The 16,396-nt window shown below is 51.2% G+C and overlaps 1 protein-coding gene across 1 annotated transcript in view; it reads left to right on the top strand.

Moving 5' to 3' along the window:
* Positions 1–805: 805 nt before the first annotated feature.
* The window catches only part of PADI6 (peptidyl arginine deiminase 6), a 29,567-nt gene continuing 13,976 nt past the window's right edge, over positions 806–16,396 (top strand). Inside the window, exons 1-6 of the mRNA XM_033228114.1 lie at positions 806–921; positions 1,611–1,788; positions 4,237–4,309; positions 8,384–8,451; positions 9,493–9,610; positions 10,722–10,847. Of these exons, the coding sequence (XP_033084005.1) occupies positions 806–921; positions 1,611–1,788; positions 4,237–4,309; positions 8,384–8,451; positions 9,493–9,610; positions 10,722–10,847 (679 nt within the window). The remainder of the gene's footprint in view (positions 922–1,610; positions 1,789–4,236; positions 4,310–8,383; positions 8,452–9,492; positions 9,611–10,721; positions 10,848–16,396) is intronic.

The raw sequence follows: 16,396 nt of genomic DNA, 5'->3' as shown, positions 1-16,396 counted from the left end.
ACGCCTGTAATCTCAGCACTTTAGCCGGTAGGAGGATTGCTTGGATCGAGAAGTTCGAGACCAGCCTGGGCAACATGGCGAAATCCGGTCTCTACAAAAAATACAAAACTCAGCCGGACATGGCGGTGCACACCTGTAGTCCCAGCTACTTGGGAGGCTGAGATAGGGAGGATCACTGGAGCCAGGGAGGTTGAGGCTGCAGTGAGCTGTGATTGCGCCACTGCACTCTAGCATGGGTGATAGAGACCCTGTCTCAAAAACAAAACCACCCGTCCAGCACTTTGCCGAACTCCTTCATCAGTTTCCAGGAGACACACACCCTAGAACTGAGACCCCAGAGCCTGGGCATGCTGCCACACACTGCCATCCTGACCACTCCCATCAGCTGCTCCCAACTGCCCTCTGCAGGTATTTGCCCTGACAGCTTCCAGCTGAGTCCTCCAGCAACATGGCCAAGTCGACCACTCCAAGGCACCGACTTCCCAGAGCCCCTCCTCTTCCCAGCTGAAGGTCAGAGATGCCTAAGCAGCTGGCCTCAGACTCCCCTGGCCTGCAGCTCTACAGGCACGAGCTGCCTGATAAATTGGTGATGAAGGGGTTCTGATGCCACCTGCTCCCCCGAGTCTCAGTCACCAGGAAGCTCTGAGAGGGAAAATCAGTGCCATCTGGGCAGCTGCTGACCCCTCCCCCTCTTAACAAGGGGGTGGGCTGCACAGGCCTGGACTGCATAACAGGGGAGGGCAGGGTGAGCCCTGGGGCATCTGAGACTGCTGTGCCGAGTGAGGGCTGTGGTGCAGGCCTGAGGATGGTCAGCGTGGAGGGCCGAGCCATGTCCTTCCAGAGTATCGTCCGCCTGTCCCTGGACAGCCCTGCCCATGCCGTTTGTGTGTTGGGCACAGAAATCTGCTTGGATCTCAGCGGGTGAGATGCTGGGAGCTCTGCCAGAGCTGGCAGACAGAAGCAGGCAGGCCTGGGACCCAGTCCCCTTGATCTGGGAGTCGGGGGTTACTTCTGTAGCCTCACCGTCCTGCCCCATCTTGGGAAGCCTTGGGTCTCTAGCCGGGGCTCCCAGTTCTGACCACTGCAGGATTCTGACTTAAATCCTGCCTCTGCCCTGTAGCAGCTGCCGTGGACTCTTAGTGAGGCAAGCGCCTTGGCCTCTGTCCCCCTGTCTGTGAAACCGTGGGGAGGCTCATCCACAGGGGGCTGTGAGGAGTAGGCCAGGGAGACTGCTAGATGCTGGAGCCTGCAGGTGGAGGTGACTGATAGCAGGGTCACAATACAACCTCCTGAGTCCCTTGCCCTGATCTTTTTCCTTAGGGGCATCCTTTGTGGCTCCTCCCTTTTTGGGAGTTGGGTGCTTATTACTAAGATGTAGCTGTGGTCACTTCTGCAGTGTTGGTAGCGGGGTGGGGTTTGGGCTGGAGCTTGTCAGAGCAAACACAGGGGTCCTTTGGGAGGGGGTGGTAGGAATAAGGACCCCAGAACACTCTGCCTCAACACCCAAAGGAGGAGGAGGATTTGGGAGCCGTCCCCTCCCCCATGCCAGTCATCTCCTAGGCTGAGAAGGTGAGTGTGCCCTGACATGTGTCTCTTACCTGGCAAACCAGATGTGCCCCCCAGCAGTGCGAGTGCTTCACCATCCATGGCTCTGGGAGGGTCTTGATTGATGTGGCCAACACAGTGATTTCTGAGGAGGAGGACGCCACCATCTGGTGGCCCCTGTCTGATCCCACGTACGCCACAGTGAAGATGGTATCACCCAGCCCTTCTGTGGATGGGGATAAGGTAAGCCTCAGGGGAAGAGGTGAGGGGCATCTTCCAAGGATGGGAGCTAACACAGCAACTGGGGCTCCCTCCTGGCTGCAGACATGACTCGAGCCTGTGAAACACATTGTTTTGCATGTCTGATCTTATCCAGTGTCTGCAACAGACCAGTGGGGTGGGCACGCCATGACCCCATTTTACAGAGAAACGGAGGCACCTGGAGAAGGTGCTCTGCCAAGTCAGCAATGGGCAGAACTGGGATTCAAGCTGGGCAAGTTCGTCTCAGTCATGCCAGCCCCTGACGGTGATGCTGGGCTGGCTTCAGACCTAGCCGCGCCACAGTCTGGCTTCAAGGTGTTAGCAGCGTTAACTCAGACAGGCTTTTGGTGAAGGCAGCTCTTCTGGATGTGGAGACTTTAAAGAGATGCAATAGCTAAGGTGTCCTAAATGCATGCTACATACCAGAGAGCTTGGATCGTGTTCCGGAGTGTGGGCCTCTACCATGGCTTTATTTTATTTTTATTTTTATTTATTTATTTATTTATTTTAGAGAGCCTCACTCTCGTTGTCCAGGCTGGGGTGCAATGGCACCATCTCAGCTCACTGCAACCTCTGCTTCCCAGGTTCAAGCGATTCTCCTGCCTCAGCTTCCCGAGTAGCTGGGACTACAGGCGCCCACCACCACGCCGGGCTAATTTTGTATTTTTAGTAGAGACGGGGTTTCTTTCACTATGTTTGCCAGGTTGGTCTCGAACTCCTGACTTCAAGTGACCTACCTGCCTCCACCTCCCAAAGTGCTGGGATTACAGGCATGCGCCACTGCGCCTGGCCCACCATCACTTCACATATGAAGAAACTGAGACAGAGTGCCGTGTCTAAACCTAAGTAGCCTACCTAGAGTGGGATAGACCCAGGATTTGAGCTTGAGCCAAGCGTGTACTCTCTCCCCTGGGTAAGCTGTCTCCCTAACGGGGTGCCTACGGTGGGGAGGTTTCCCTCCACCTCGTACACAAGAGGGCAGCAGTGGTCTCCTGTGGTAGAAGCAGGTGGCTCATTCAGGGCAGGAGTGTTCCACCTTGGTTGCAGGTGAGAACCACGGGAACCTGATAACATCAATACCCAGGCCACACCCCCTCTACCAATTAAAGTGGAAGCGCAGGGCTAGGACCCTGGCCTCCGGTTTAAAGCTCTCCAGGTGCCCCCAATGCGGGGCTGGGGATGAGAACCATGATGGAGCAGTTCAGGACTGGAAGAGCTCTTCCTCCCTCCCCCTACACCCTGCAGGATCTACTGGAGATGTCTGCTGCAGAGTAGGGTACACACCCACCTGTGCTGTGTGCCCAGGGCAGGCAATTCCCCGAGAGGCAAGTAGTGGACTTAGATAGCAACTGAGCATCTCTGGCCGGGTGTGGTGGCTCACGCCTGTAATCCCAGCACTTTGGAAGCCTGAGATGGGCAGATCACCTGAGGTCGGGAGTTTGAGACCAGCCTGGCCAACATGGCAAAACCCTGTCTCTACTAAAAATACAAAAATTAGCCGGGTGTGGTGGCAGGTGCCTGCGATCTCAGGTTCTCAGGAGGCTGAGGCTGGAGAATCGCTTGAACCCAGGAGGTGGAGGTTGTAAGCTGAGATTGTCCTACTGCATTCCGGCCTGGGCAACAAGAACAAAACTCCATTGCAAAGAAAGGTACCTCAGATAAGAACGGAGGCCACAATAGGTCCCAGTGGAACTCCAGACTACCTGAGAACCATTCTCTGCCCAGGGCTTGGCCTCCAGCACCCTCAGGAGTGGCTAACAAAGAACCTTGACCTTGGAGGACTAAAGCTTCTATTTAAGGACGGGGTGGATCTCTCACATGCTCTGGTCAATGGTTGGGTCTCTGGTTCATGACCAAGACCTTGTGGTCAGGGCCAGTGGCTGGAGTGCAGGTCTCTTTCTAAAAGCATAAAGTAGAGGCTGGTGTGGGACACAGGAAAGACTGAGTCCCAATGCTGCTTCCCCACCTGGGTGTCCTTAGCAGCTTAAGCCACCAGAGACCTGTTTCCCCACTGTGCACCTTATGGAGTAGTGGATGGGACCTGGGAGGGTGGATTTAGCAGGGAGAATATATAGTTTGGTTTCAAACTTGGGCTCTAGAGTCAGGCAGCCTGGATCTTAAATCCCTTTGAGTGGTATGAGGTAAGTCCCTTGATCCCACTGCCATCAGGGATACAGCTCTCACCTGGACAGGTGGTTGCAAGCCTGGCTCTCCACAAGGTTGGGGTTGGGGGTCATGGCAGGTTCTAAGTCCTCGGGGGACTGACTCAGCCCTAAGTGCAGGGCTGTGGCCCCCGTACCAGCTCATGGTGAGACTTCAGAAGCCGTAACACCAAGACCAAGGTTGCAGGCCTAGACTCAGCACATTGCCTGGGGCTCCGTTCCTGGTCCCTCCAACACTGCCTATAGATTCAAAATGCTGTCTCCACAGGTCTCGATCGCATACTATGGGCCCAATGAGGATGCCCCCGTGGGCACAGCTGTGGTGTACCTCACTGGCGTTGGTGAGTGTTGCTTCAACTGGGAGCCCGGGGCCCAGCCCACCGCTGGGGTGGGGGAAGGGGTGGGATTGCAAGAGGAGCCAAAAAGGATTCTCTCTGTAACAAGATGCCTCCTGTGGGCCCCAGAAACTCCTGAACAAACTCTTAAATGGATTCATTTGAGATACCCACTCACATGCCCTCCTTGACGTTCAGTCGCTGCTCCATCTTCATGCATTGCCGACCTAATTCTGAGAATAGAACAGCCAGAACTTCCGTGTCGCTGCCATCTACCCACCTACGCCTGTCTGGTGCCTACCTTCTTCCTTTGTTACAGTTGACGTGTCTGGTCCAAAGTTAATCTTTCTTACTAGATCCTTTCTTCTCATTCAAGAACACTCCTTTGTCAATTCTTACCAATGTAAGAAGCTGTCACCCTTCCCTGTTCTCTAGATCACCCCCATCAACTCAGGAACAAGCTCTATAACATCTTTTTCTTTTTTTTTTTTTTTTTTTTTTTTTTTGAGATGAAGTCTTATTGTCACTCAGGCTGGAGTACAGGATCATGCAACCTATGCCTCCCAGGTTCAAGTGATTCTCCTACCTCGGCCTCCGGATTAGCTGGGACTATAGGCGTATGCCACCATTCCTGGCTAATTTTTATATTTTTAGTAGAGACAGGTTTTCACCATGTTGGCCAGGCTGGTCTCGAACTCCTGACCTCATGATCCACCTGCCTCGGTCTCTCCAAGTGCTGAGATTATCAGGTGTGAGCCACTGTGCCTGGCCATATCTCTTAAACCTGATTCTAGGGTTTATGGGTGGTTTTGTTTTGTTTTAAGATGGAGTCTTGTTCTGTTGCCCAGGTTGGAGTGCAGTGGTACGATCTTGGTTCACTGCAACCTCTGCCTCCTGGGTCCATGCCATTCTCCTGCCTCAGCCTCCCAGAGTAGCTGGGACTACAGATGCCCACCACCATGCCCAGCTAATTTTTTTACTTTTAGTGGAGATGGGGTTTCACCATGTTAACCAGGATGGGACTCTACCTTGTGATCCGCCCGCCTCAGCCTCCCAGAGTGCTGGGATTACAGGCGTGAGCCACTGCGCCCGGCCTAGGTTGTCTTTTAAAGTCTGTTCTCCCACCTCTGTTCCTGAGGAGCCATCTGTGTCCTCAATTTCTCTAGAATCTTCTCAAATTAGATACCTACCACCAACGGCGTTCTTGTAGAACTCTAACATCTACAACAGTAAGTTTTTAGTTTGTGTGGGTTTTTTTTGTTTTTTGTTCTTTTTCTTTTTTCTTTTTTCTTTTTTTTTGGTCTTGTTTTGTTTTTGAGACAGAGTCTCACTCTATAGCCTAAGCTGAACTGGAGTGAAGAGATATGATCATGGCTCATTGCAGCCTCAAATGATCCTCCCACCTCAGCCTCTCCAGTAGCCTGGACCATAGGTGTTACATCACCATACCTGTTTAATTTTTTATGCAGACATAGGTTTCCCTATGTTGCCCAGACTCTTCCCACCTCAATCTCCAGAGTAGCTGGGACTACAGGCACGCACCACCATGCCCAGCTGATTTTCTTTTTTTTTATTTTTTTTTTATTTTTTCCCCCTTAGAGAGGCTTTTACCATATTGCCCAACCTGGTCTCGAACTCCTGACCTCAAGTGATCCTCCCGCCTCAGCCTCCCAAAGTGCTGGAGTTACAGGCGTGAGCCACGTACCTGCTGGTCATCCCTTCTTAACACACTTTAATGCTTCAGGGATGTTCAACTTATTTTTCCTCCTGCCTGTTCCTTCTCAGAATACTTTGGAGCTCAGAGGAGCTCTTCCTGGTCTTTTGTCCCCCTGCTTTCAATCAGTGAAGTGTCTCGAGCTCAGGAGGCTGGTCACATGGCTCTAATGTTACCTATGGACAGGCTGCTCCCACAAACCCGACTTGGATATTGCCTAACCAGCATGATCGCTTGGGTATCTGACAGATGTCTGAAATGCAAATGGATTCTCTCTACTCCTGAAAACTTGTTTTTCTAGTAGTCCCTCCATCACAGTAGTAGGTAGCTCCATCCTTCTAGTGTAAACCTTGGCATCACCTGACTCTTCTTACCCCACAGCAGTCTGAATCTTGTGAGTGTTACCTGATGTTTCGCCAGAATCCAGCAACTCATACTTCCAGTGTGCTCACCCTGGCTCAAGCCCCCATCCTTTCACCTGGGTTCACAGCCCAGACCTCCCAGTGGGGTTCATGCTGGCACCCTTGCTCTTCTGACTAGACCTCTAGCCTTGATCCAGCAGCCAGAGTGGCACATCTTTAAGTGGAATATTGGATAACACCTTCCAACTGCTTCCATGTTGCTTGGATTAAAGCCAAAGTCACTGCCCACAAAACTACACAAGTAAACCTGGGCTGCCTCTGTCTTTACCACCTGCGAATCTTCCCCCTGCGTCATCCTGCTCATTCTGCTCTGGGTGCTGTTGGTCACTCTGATCCTTGGCCTTGCCACTTGGGGCTTCCTATTTCCTCTAATGGGTCTTACCCTAGATGTTAACCCAGATTTTCTTGCCTCTTTCAGATCTCTTTTCAAATGTCAACTTAGGCTTCCTTGATCATCTAAAACTGAAATACCCCCACTCCATTCCTTCTCCCATATCCCTCAGTGATTATTGCCATCAAACATGATAGATCTGCTTGCCCCTCCCCTAGTGCACACATTCGTGCTCATGTAAGCTCTAAAGAGACGAGGTCTCCATCTTGCACGCTGCTAGATCCCTAGGACCTGGGGCAGCCCAGTTCGCAGTGGGCATCTGGTCCCTGAGCATCTGCTGGCCAGGTGCTGATGACGTAACAGGAAACAAGTCCTACATTTGTGGCCCTGATGTTCCAGTTAGGAATCGGCATGTCAAATAAGAGCTGTGAACAAAAGACCACACTAGAGTCACGTGGTTGTCCCTTGTGTGGTGGAAGGGATGGGAGCTGGTATGCTAAGGCAGAGGGGCAGTCCCTATGACAGTACCTGGGCAAAAACCTAGATTCTTAAGTGTGTTTTTGTTTTGTGGTGGGGAGGGGAGGAGAGGGGTTGTTTTTGGTTTTTTTGTTTTGTTTTGAGAATGGAGCCTCACTCTGTCACTCAGGCTGGAGTGCAGTGGTGCGATCTCTGCTCACTGCAATCTCCACCTCCTGGGTTCAAGCGATTATCCTGCCTCAGCCTCCTGAGTGGCTGGAACTACAGGTACCTGCCACCATAGCTGGCTAATTCTTGTATTTTTGGTAGAGACAAGGTTTTGTCATGTTGGTCATTCTGGTCTTGAACTCCTGACCTCAGGTGATCTGCCTGCCTTGGCCTCCCAAAGTGCTGGGGTTACAGGCATGAGCCACTATGCCCAGTTAATCCTTAAGTTTTAAAGGGGCTTAGAATTGTCATGTATTGAAATTTTATTTTTCTTTTTTTAGACAGAATCTTGCTCTGTCACCCAGGCTAAAATGCAGTGGTGTGATCTCAGTTCACTGCAACCTCCACCTCCCAAGCTCAAGTGACACTCCTGCCTCAGCCTCCCAAGAGGCTGGGACTACAGATGACCTCCACGATGCCTAGCTAATTTTTGTATCTTGGGTAGAGATGAGGTTTCACCATGTTGCCCAGGCTGGTCTCGAACTCCTGACCTCAAGTGATCCATTCACCTCAGCCTCCCAAAGCGTTGGGATTACAGGAGTGAGCCACTGTGCCCAGCCATATTAAGCCTTTCCTACGTCTTGGAGCATAAAGTTTTCCAGAAGGCTAGAGAGGTAGACTTTGCAAATAAGAATCACTTGGGTAGAGGCCGAAAGGCATGAGATGGCATGAGGACCATGATGGGCTTGTTTTGTGAGTTCCCGGGAGGTTTGGGGTAGACATGTGACTACTGGACCTCTCCAGGCTTGCTGATGTGAAGTGTGAAGCTGTCACCTTTGAGGATGGTTTCTGCTTCTAAACTGATAGCATGCCGGAAAGGCTGGATACCCTGATGTCAGCCTTGGGCAGCCCCGCAGGAGATAACCTGTAACTTTGAGGTTCCATCTGGCAGGTCTAGGTGGCTGGGACACCCTTTTCTTCTTTTTCAGAGGTCTCTCTAGAGGTAGACATCTACCGCAGTGGGCAAGTTGAGATGTCAAGTGACAAACAGGCTAAGGTGAGTCTGCGAGCAAAAGGGGGCGGGGAAGGGACCCCTGTAAGCCAAATCTGCCCACAGGCTCACTTGATCTGACCTTCCTAGTATCTAGCCAAATTGCTGTAACATTGCTGATGGATTAAATATGGGGGGCGGGGAAACAGTCATGGTACAAGTCAGAGCTGATTAAATTCTTTTTCTTTTGTGAGGTTTTTGTTTTTTGTTTTTTGTTTTTGATGGAATCTCCCTCTGTCACGCTGACTGGAGTACAGTGGCATGATCTTAGCTCACTGCAACCTCTGCCTCCCAGGTTCAAGCAATTCTCCTGCCTCAGCCTCCCAGTAACTGGGGTTATAAGCGTGTGCTACCACACCCGGCTAATTTTTCTTTCTCTTTTTCTTTTTTTTTGAGAGAGTCTCACTCTGTTGCCCAGGCTGGAGTGCAGTGGCACAATCTCGGCTCATTGCAAGCTCCATCTCCCAGGTTCACGCCATTCTGCCTCAGCCTCCCAAGTAGCTGGGACTACAGGTGCCTGCCACCACGCCTGGCTAATTTTTTTTTTTGTATTTTTAGTAGAGACGGGGTTTCAGTGTTAGCCAGGATGGTCTCAAACTCCTGACCTCCAGTGGTCCGCCTGCCTCAGCCTCCCAAAGTACTGGGATCAGAACTGATTAAACCTCTACCTCACTAAAACAAAACTAGAATGTCTGGCAACTCTAGGCTCATGCCCTACCCTGGTTGTGGAGTCTCCTAGACGAGAGGATTAGCTGCTGCTGCCAGGTGGTACATCTCTTTTCCAGTTTGCCTCGTCCCTGATTCTCTGACCCTGAAATATGAGGTAGGTAACTGGTAACCCCGAACCTAGCTTTCCCTTTCTCTTAGCCTCCTTACCTGATGTTACCTTCCTGTGCCTACAGATTCTTGACCTCACTGGTCCTGTTCCACAGGTCCCTGTGACCCTGGAGAAAGGCTTAGCTGGGCCTTTCTGCTATGAGGTGGCATCTGAGAAGCAGAGGATTTACTTGGCTCCTTCCTAAGCCAACATTCCTATCTCATTTGCAGAAAAAATGGATCTGGGGTCCCAGCGGTTGGGGTGCCATCCTGCTTGTGAACTGCAACCCTGCTGATGTGGGCCAGCAGCCTGAGGACAAGAAAACCAAGAAAGTGATCTTTTCAGAGGGTAGGACCTCAGACTGTCTCTGCGTTTCCTTCTTGGTCTCAGCTTTTGCTGCCCTGCTTCTCAGCAAATACAGATTCCAGACTACTTTTCTCCATCCCCGCTCCCTCCCACCACCCCACACACCCTCTTGCCCAGTCCCCATGCCTGAGCTGATCAAATCTTTTGTCCTGGGTTGTAGATGTGTAATTGGGAAGAGAGGTCACATGGTGCCATGCAAAGAGCCTGGGTGGTTACAAACTTATTTCCTAGCTGTGAACTTGAGCACACTAGCTTCCCCTGATCTTGTTTCCCTATTTGTAAAATGGGGATGATACAGTTGCCCTCCCAACTGTATCACTGGCTGACAAGACTAAACGAAGACAACAGGGGTATATGCCCTGCTTTCTAAAAAGCCTCTCGTAGTCTGAGCCGGGAACTTTAGACTGTCTTGGGGAAAAATTGTCTTGGGGCCGGGTGCGATGGCTCACGCTGTAATCCCAGCACTTTGGGAGGCCAAGGCGGGCGGATCACGAGGTCAGGAGATCAAGACCATCCTGGCTAATACGGTGAAACCCCCGCCTCCACTAAAAATGCAAAAAATTAGCCAGGCGTGGCAGCGGGTACCTGTAGTCCCAGCTACTTGGGAAGCTGAGGCAGGAGAATGGCATGAGCCTGGGAGGCTAAGCAGGCAGTGAGCCGAGATTGCGCCACTGCACTCCAGCCTGGGTGACAGAGCAAGAGTCCATCTCAAAAAAAAGAAAAATTGTCTTGGATCCTGACTTGTGGTTGGGACCAGGGTTCTGGGTCTTAGCTGTAGAATGGAATGTCTTGGTTCTTACTGAGGCTGGAGGTGAACCCTCACTGAACTGATCGAGGTAGGCCCTATTCTGTTTGTGGGGACCATGGGATAAGTGCCATCCTCCCTCAAAAGGAGGCCCTGGGGTTTGCAGCTTGCCTGTAACCACCCAGAACAAGCAGTGAAGTGATAATGCTTCAGGCCTGGGCCCTAGCAAAAGGCAGGGGGTCCTTGGTGCTCTGTTCAAACTCCCAGCCCCTCTCTACTGCTCCTCCCTCCACCCCCAGAGTGCTGGCCTCCAGACATTCCTTAACTTTTGCTTTGTCTTTTGCCCAGAAATAAAGAATCTGTCCCAGATGACACTGAGTGTCCAAGGCCCCAGTTGTATCTTAAAGAAATATCGGCTAGTCCTCCATACCTCCAAGGAAGAGTCGAAGAAGGCGAGAGTCTACTGGCCCCAAAGTGAGTGTTCTTGTGCCAGCTCCAGCTTTGCTCTCGACATGCCAGGCAAGTTGTACCCACACCTCCTCCCAGCAAGGTCCCCGGCAGAAGCCTGCTGGAGACCTAGAGCTGCAGATGAGAGGCTACTGTGGCTGTACTTGTGTGTCTAGGATTCTCTGGCTGCCACCTTCACCATAGGCTAAGTCTGTACACATGGGTGAGTTATTGCACCTCTAAGCCACTTTCTCCACTTGTAAAATGAGGGTAGCTGTGCCTTCCCTGCAGGCTGGAAGAGGAGAGAGACATATTAGCTTGAAACAGTAGCTATTGCCTTACACAGATTAGATCACAGCTCCCAATGACTCTTCTCAGGAGAATCCATCTTCACTCTAAACCAAGATCCACTATATTAAATTCCCAGAAATCCGAGGCTAAAACCTAGAGTGGCGGCCATGGTAGCACCTGCATCCCAGCAACCACGCCGTCCACCACCCATCTTCAGCCCTCTCGTTGGGAGGCAGGTAGCACACCCTATTCTACAGATGGAGGACTGGTTAGGAGGTAGACATGCCCAACTCCAGCAAGAGCTTTGTGTGTCTTTTGACTTCCCTAAACTGACTCAGTACTTAGCGTACCTCTAAATCTCTCAATCAGAGCTAGCTCTCTGCTTCTGGAGGGACATGCCAGCATGCTTTTTTGGGTTTTGTTTTGTTTTTCCCCTTTGAGACAGGGTCTAGCTCAGTCACCCAGGCTGGAGTGCAGTAGTGTGATTACAGCTCACTGTAGACTTAGCTTCCTGGACTCAAGCAGTCTTCCCACCTAAGCTTCCCAAGTAGCTGCTATGACAGGTGTGTGCCACCACAACTGGCAATTCATTTTTCTTGTAGAGATGGGGTCTCACTTTGCCCAGACGAGTTTCAAACTCCTGGATGCAAACAATCCTCCTGCCTTGGCCTCCCAAAGTGCTGGGATTACAGGGGCGAGCTACTGCACCCAGCCCAACCTGCTACCTTCTCCTATAAACCATGCTTAGCTTCAGCTGGGCAATGCAGAGAGCCCTGTGGTCTATACTGTGCCCGTTGTCAGAGGGCACCATCTCTGTTGCCAGCATTGGAGACTGTGTTTCTGCCACTTCCTGGCCTACACTCTGGGGCCTTGGCTTCATCTCCTACTCCATCTCTTCGGCAGTCCATAGGTCACAGCTGGATTTCAAAGTAGCCTGGGATTAGCCAGAAAAGGTAGCCCAGCTTGGACGTGGCCATCTTACATGTGAGCTGGAGTGAGCCTAAGAAACCAGAGGTCTAGGTCTAGTTCAGACCACAAGGGCCACTCTGGCCCTGGGAAGCCTACCAATGCTGAAGTAGGTGGATTAGGCCAGGCGGGCCTTGGAGTCCGACAGTTAATGTAGCCTGCTAAGGATACCATACTTCATCATGTGGATCATAGCGAACTACTGGTTTCTTTATTGACAAAGCTTATTCAGGCTGGGCGTGGTGGCTCATGCCTGTAATCTCAACACTTTGGGAGGCTGAGGCAGACAGATCACCTGAGGTCAGGAGTTCAAGAACAGCCTGGACAACATGGAGAAACCCTGTCTCTACTAAAAATACAAAAATTAGCTGGGCATGGTAGCGGGCATGCCCACCAGTTACTCAGGAGGTTGAGGCAGGAGAATTGCTTGAACCCGAAAGGCAGAGGTTGTAGTCAGTCGAGATCACGCCACTGTACTCCAGCCTGAGTGAGACTCAAAAAAATAATTTAAAAAAAAAAAAGCTTATTCAATAATCTAGGGGGCTGGGCACAGGGCTCATGCCTATAATCCCAACACTTCGGGAGGCCAAGGCGGGCAGGTCACCTGAGGTCAGTTCGAGACCAGCCTGGCCAACATGGCAAAACCCCATCTCTACTAAAAACTACAAAAATGAGCTGGGCATTGTGATGTATGCCTGTAATCCCAGCTACTCAGGAGGCCAAGGTAGGAGTGAACCCAGGAGGCAGAGGCTACAGTGAACCAACATTGCACCACTGCACTCCAGGCTGGGTGACAGAGTACAACTGTCTCAAAAAAACAAAAAAACTTATTCAACAATCTAGGGTAGGGCAACACAGCATGTTATGTTTTAACAGGCCCTCCAGGTGACTCAAACATGCTAAAGCTTGAACCACAAAAAAAGCAAGAGTCTGAAAAGTTTGCAGAGGAATAGAAAGCCAGAATACAGGGTTCTAGAAACAGGCCGGGTGTGGTGGCTCACACTTGTAATCCCAGCACTTTGGGAGACCAAGGCAGGAGGATTACTTGGGCACAGGAGTTCAAGACCAGCCTTGGCAACACAGACCCTGTGTCTCTAAGATAAAAGATGATTTTTATAAAGAATCCTGGCCAGGTGTGGTGGCTCATGCCTGTAATCCCAGCACTTTGAGTAGGCCAAGATTGGTATATCACTTGAGGTAAGGAGTTTGAGACCAGCCTGGCCAACATGGTAAACCATCTGCTAAAAATACCAAAATTAGCTGGGTGTGGTGGCGCTAGCTTATAATCCTAGCTACTCTTATAATCCTAGCTACTCTTGTAATCCTAGCTACTCTTGTAATCCTAGCTACTCTTGTAATCCTAGCTACTCTTGTAATCCTAGCTACTTGGGAGACTGAGTGGGGAGGATCATGTGAACCCAGAGGCAGGGGCTGCAGTGAGCTGACATTGCACCACTGCACTCCAGCCTGGGCGAAGTAAGGCAGTGGCCAACCCTGGCAAATGCTGTTGATAGACTAAGATGCCTAAGTCACAATCCTCAGAATGGCGGTCATTAGTAACTCTGATAAGAACGGTGAAAAGTCAGGTTGAAATGGGTAGGCACAGTAAATCTAGGCCACGGAAAGAATCCTCGGTAAAGGGAGACTTGTGGTGGTAATTATGGGGGCTGGCATGCAGTCGAGCGTGTCTGAAGCTGGTAGTACACGGGCAGATGTGTAGCTGGAACTGATCCAACAGGGGTAGGGAAATGGATCCTAGGGAAAGATCTGAGAAGTTTGCAGAGGGATAGAAAGCCAGAAGACAAGGTTCTAAACAGGCTGGATGTGGTGGCTCACACCTGTAATCCCAGCACTTTGGGAGGCCAAGGCAGGAGGATCACCTTTTAGGACTATGGAATACAGGCGAGTCTGTGGACAGGAATGAGACAATAGTGTTTGAGTAGTGTTGGTGGCTTGCCTAAGGTCTGGTCATAGCCTGAAATGAGGTCTTTGGGTGTGATGGTTTTCTCCAGCTCCTCAGGTGCAAGAATGAGTTTTAAAGACCTGGTGTGACCAGAATGGAGGTTTTCCAGGAAAACAAACTAGAAAAGGGTGTGGGAATGGAGTGGACAGTGTGCATAAGAGAGGATGTAGTGATGGGTTTTTGAGCTCTGAGAAGGGTCAAAGGGAAGTGAGGATGAAAGGTGGGGATCGGTAGGAGGATCTGGGGCTGAGACTGGGGACTCACTGGGGTGGGAGCATAGGTGAGTTAAACAGATCGGAAGGCATTGAGTCTGTGTTATGACCATTGTAATAGATGTCTAAGGTGGTACAGAACCCAGGTTCATTGAAATAAGGTTGAAGAGAGATCAAAATGTCTGAATGTTCTAGTCCATTGTCAGATACCAGTGACACAACAGCAGTGGAGGCAAGTGGTGCTAGAACAATCCACGAAGGATGGAGAGGATGACATCGTCCCCAAAAGAAAGGGGTAGCTGGTGTTATCTGATAGTCAGCACTTCATAGGAACTGGAATTCTTGAGGAATAGAGAAATGGCCTGGAAGTGCCAGTGAAGAACCAAGAAGGGTACCTGCCTTCCTGTAGGTCCAGCAGTACATAGCAGGTAGGAAAAAGCTCAGCTCGAATCATCAGTATTTGCTCTGTGCCCTGAGGATCCAGCTCTGGAAGAATAAACCATGTTACCTGCTCTCAGAGCCTGCTACGAAAGATGAACAGATAGCCAAGGACCCAGCAGAAGCTGGAGGGAGCCCTTTAAGATGCCCTCAGTGTGGGTAGGGAGAGTTTGAGGTAGCTAAGGCCTCCTGGGCAGCTCTGTGAGGACTGAGGGCAGGAAGGGCCTTCCAGGCAGAGGCAATTGTTGTGTGTGCCTGGGTCGCAGGGCTTCATGGCCTCCCTCATGCTTCTTTTTAATGGGGACAACAAATGCCTGCCTTGAAGGGTCCTGAGGATGTGAGGCCACGAGCCGGAAACACCTACCACAGCTACTAGCAAAGATAGTAAAGCCCACAGCGAAATGTTAGCTACGCTTCAGCTTCACAGCAAACTATAAGAAGGTCCCCGAGAGGGTCAACCACAGGACAGCCAGCCAGTAGCGGCTTGTGGCAAACAGACTGTGACCCTCTCGCCCTTACTGCCTGGTGGTGAATCACCCTTGGGTGGAATGGCCACAGGGAGCCCAGGTCCCCAGAACAGGAGCAGGCCCTAGGTGTGGAGAAGTTCTTGGGCTGGGTGCCATGGGCCGGCTGATGCTACAGCAGGTCAAGAGGGCTGTGTCTGCATTAGGAAGCTGCAGGGGTTCCTGGGGGAAGATTGCCTTGTCTGGTCTTGCCCCATGAGGCCTGGCTCAGGGCTGGTGAAGCCTCTAGGTAGATGAGAAGCAGGAAACCAGCACAGGAATGGTCCCGGTGGGCCCAGTTCCCTCACAGCCAGCAGCAGGACTGAGGCTGGGCCTGTAACCAGCATCCCCAGGGCCTCCAAGAAGGGGCTGCAGGAGAACTGCAGAGTCCATCAAGAAGGCTGCTGGGGTCTGGACCCAGGGCAGTGCCTGACCGGCAGCAGCCATGACCACAGCTGCAGCCATCTGCTGGCACATTGAAAGAGCTAAAGATGGAGGCAGCTGGCAGTGCTGTGGAGAAGGTCTGAGGATGCTACAGTTCCTGGATCTCTTGGGGTTCTGGTGGCTAAGGTAAATCTAGCTTAGGATTCCCTGAAATAAGTCACCTGGAATCTTAAGCAGAAACAGCCATCAGGCCTACAGCTGCCACATCGGGAACAGATAAAGAGGACAGGCCAGGAAAGAGGAGGTTCTAGTGACCCAGGTGGGAGAAGCTTGGGTCAGGGTAATTTCTGGCCTAGAAAATGGACAGACTTGGGCTGGATGCAGTGGCTTATGCCTGTAATCCCAGCACTTCGGGAGGCTGAGGCAGGTGGATTGCCTGAGCTCAGGAGTTGGAGACCGGCCTGGGCAACATGGTGGTAAAACCCCATCTCTACTAAAAATACAAAAAACTAGCCGGGCATGGTGGTGCACACCTATAGTCACCTTCTCAGGAGGCTGAGGCACAAGAATCGCTTGAACCCGGGAGATGGAGGTTGAAGTGAGCCGAGATAGCGCTGCTGCACTCTAGCCTGCTCAACAGAGCAGGACTCCATCTCAAAAAAAAAAAAAAAACCAAACCTTAGGATCTAGTTAGCAAATGACAACTACCACGTGTGATCAACTTCCTTCTGATCTCTTCTGTGTATGGTTTTGTATTTAATGACCTAAAACTAAGAGTCTTAACATGTATAATCATAAGAACACATGGTTTCTGGCCGG

Source organism: Trachypithecus francoisi, unplaced genomic scaffold (genome assembly GCF_009764315.1).
Source record: "Trachypithecus francoisi isolate TF-2019V2 unplaced genomic scaffold, Tfra_2.0 Lachesis_group12, whole genome shotgun sequence".
Taxonomy (NCBI): domain Eukaryota; kingdom Metazoa; phylum Chordata; class Mammalia; order Primates; family Cercopithecidae; genus Trachypithecus; species Trachypithecus francoisi.
The sequence above is the reverse complement of the archived record's forward strand: the minus strand, read 5'-3'. Positions and strand labels throughout refer to the sequence as shown.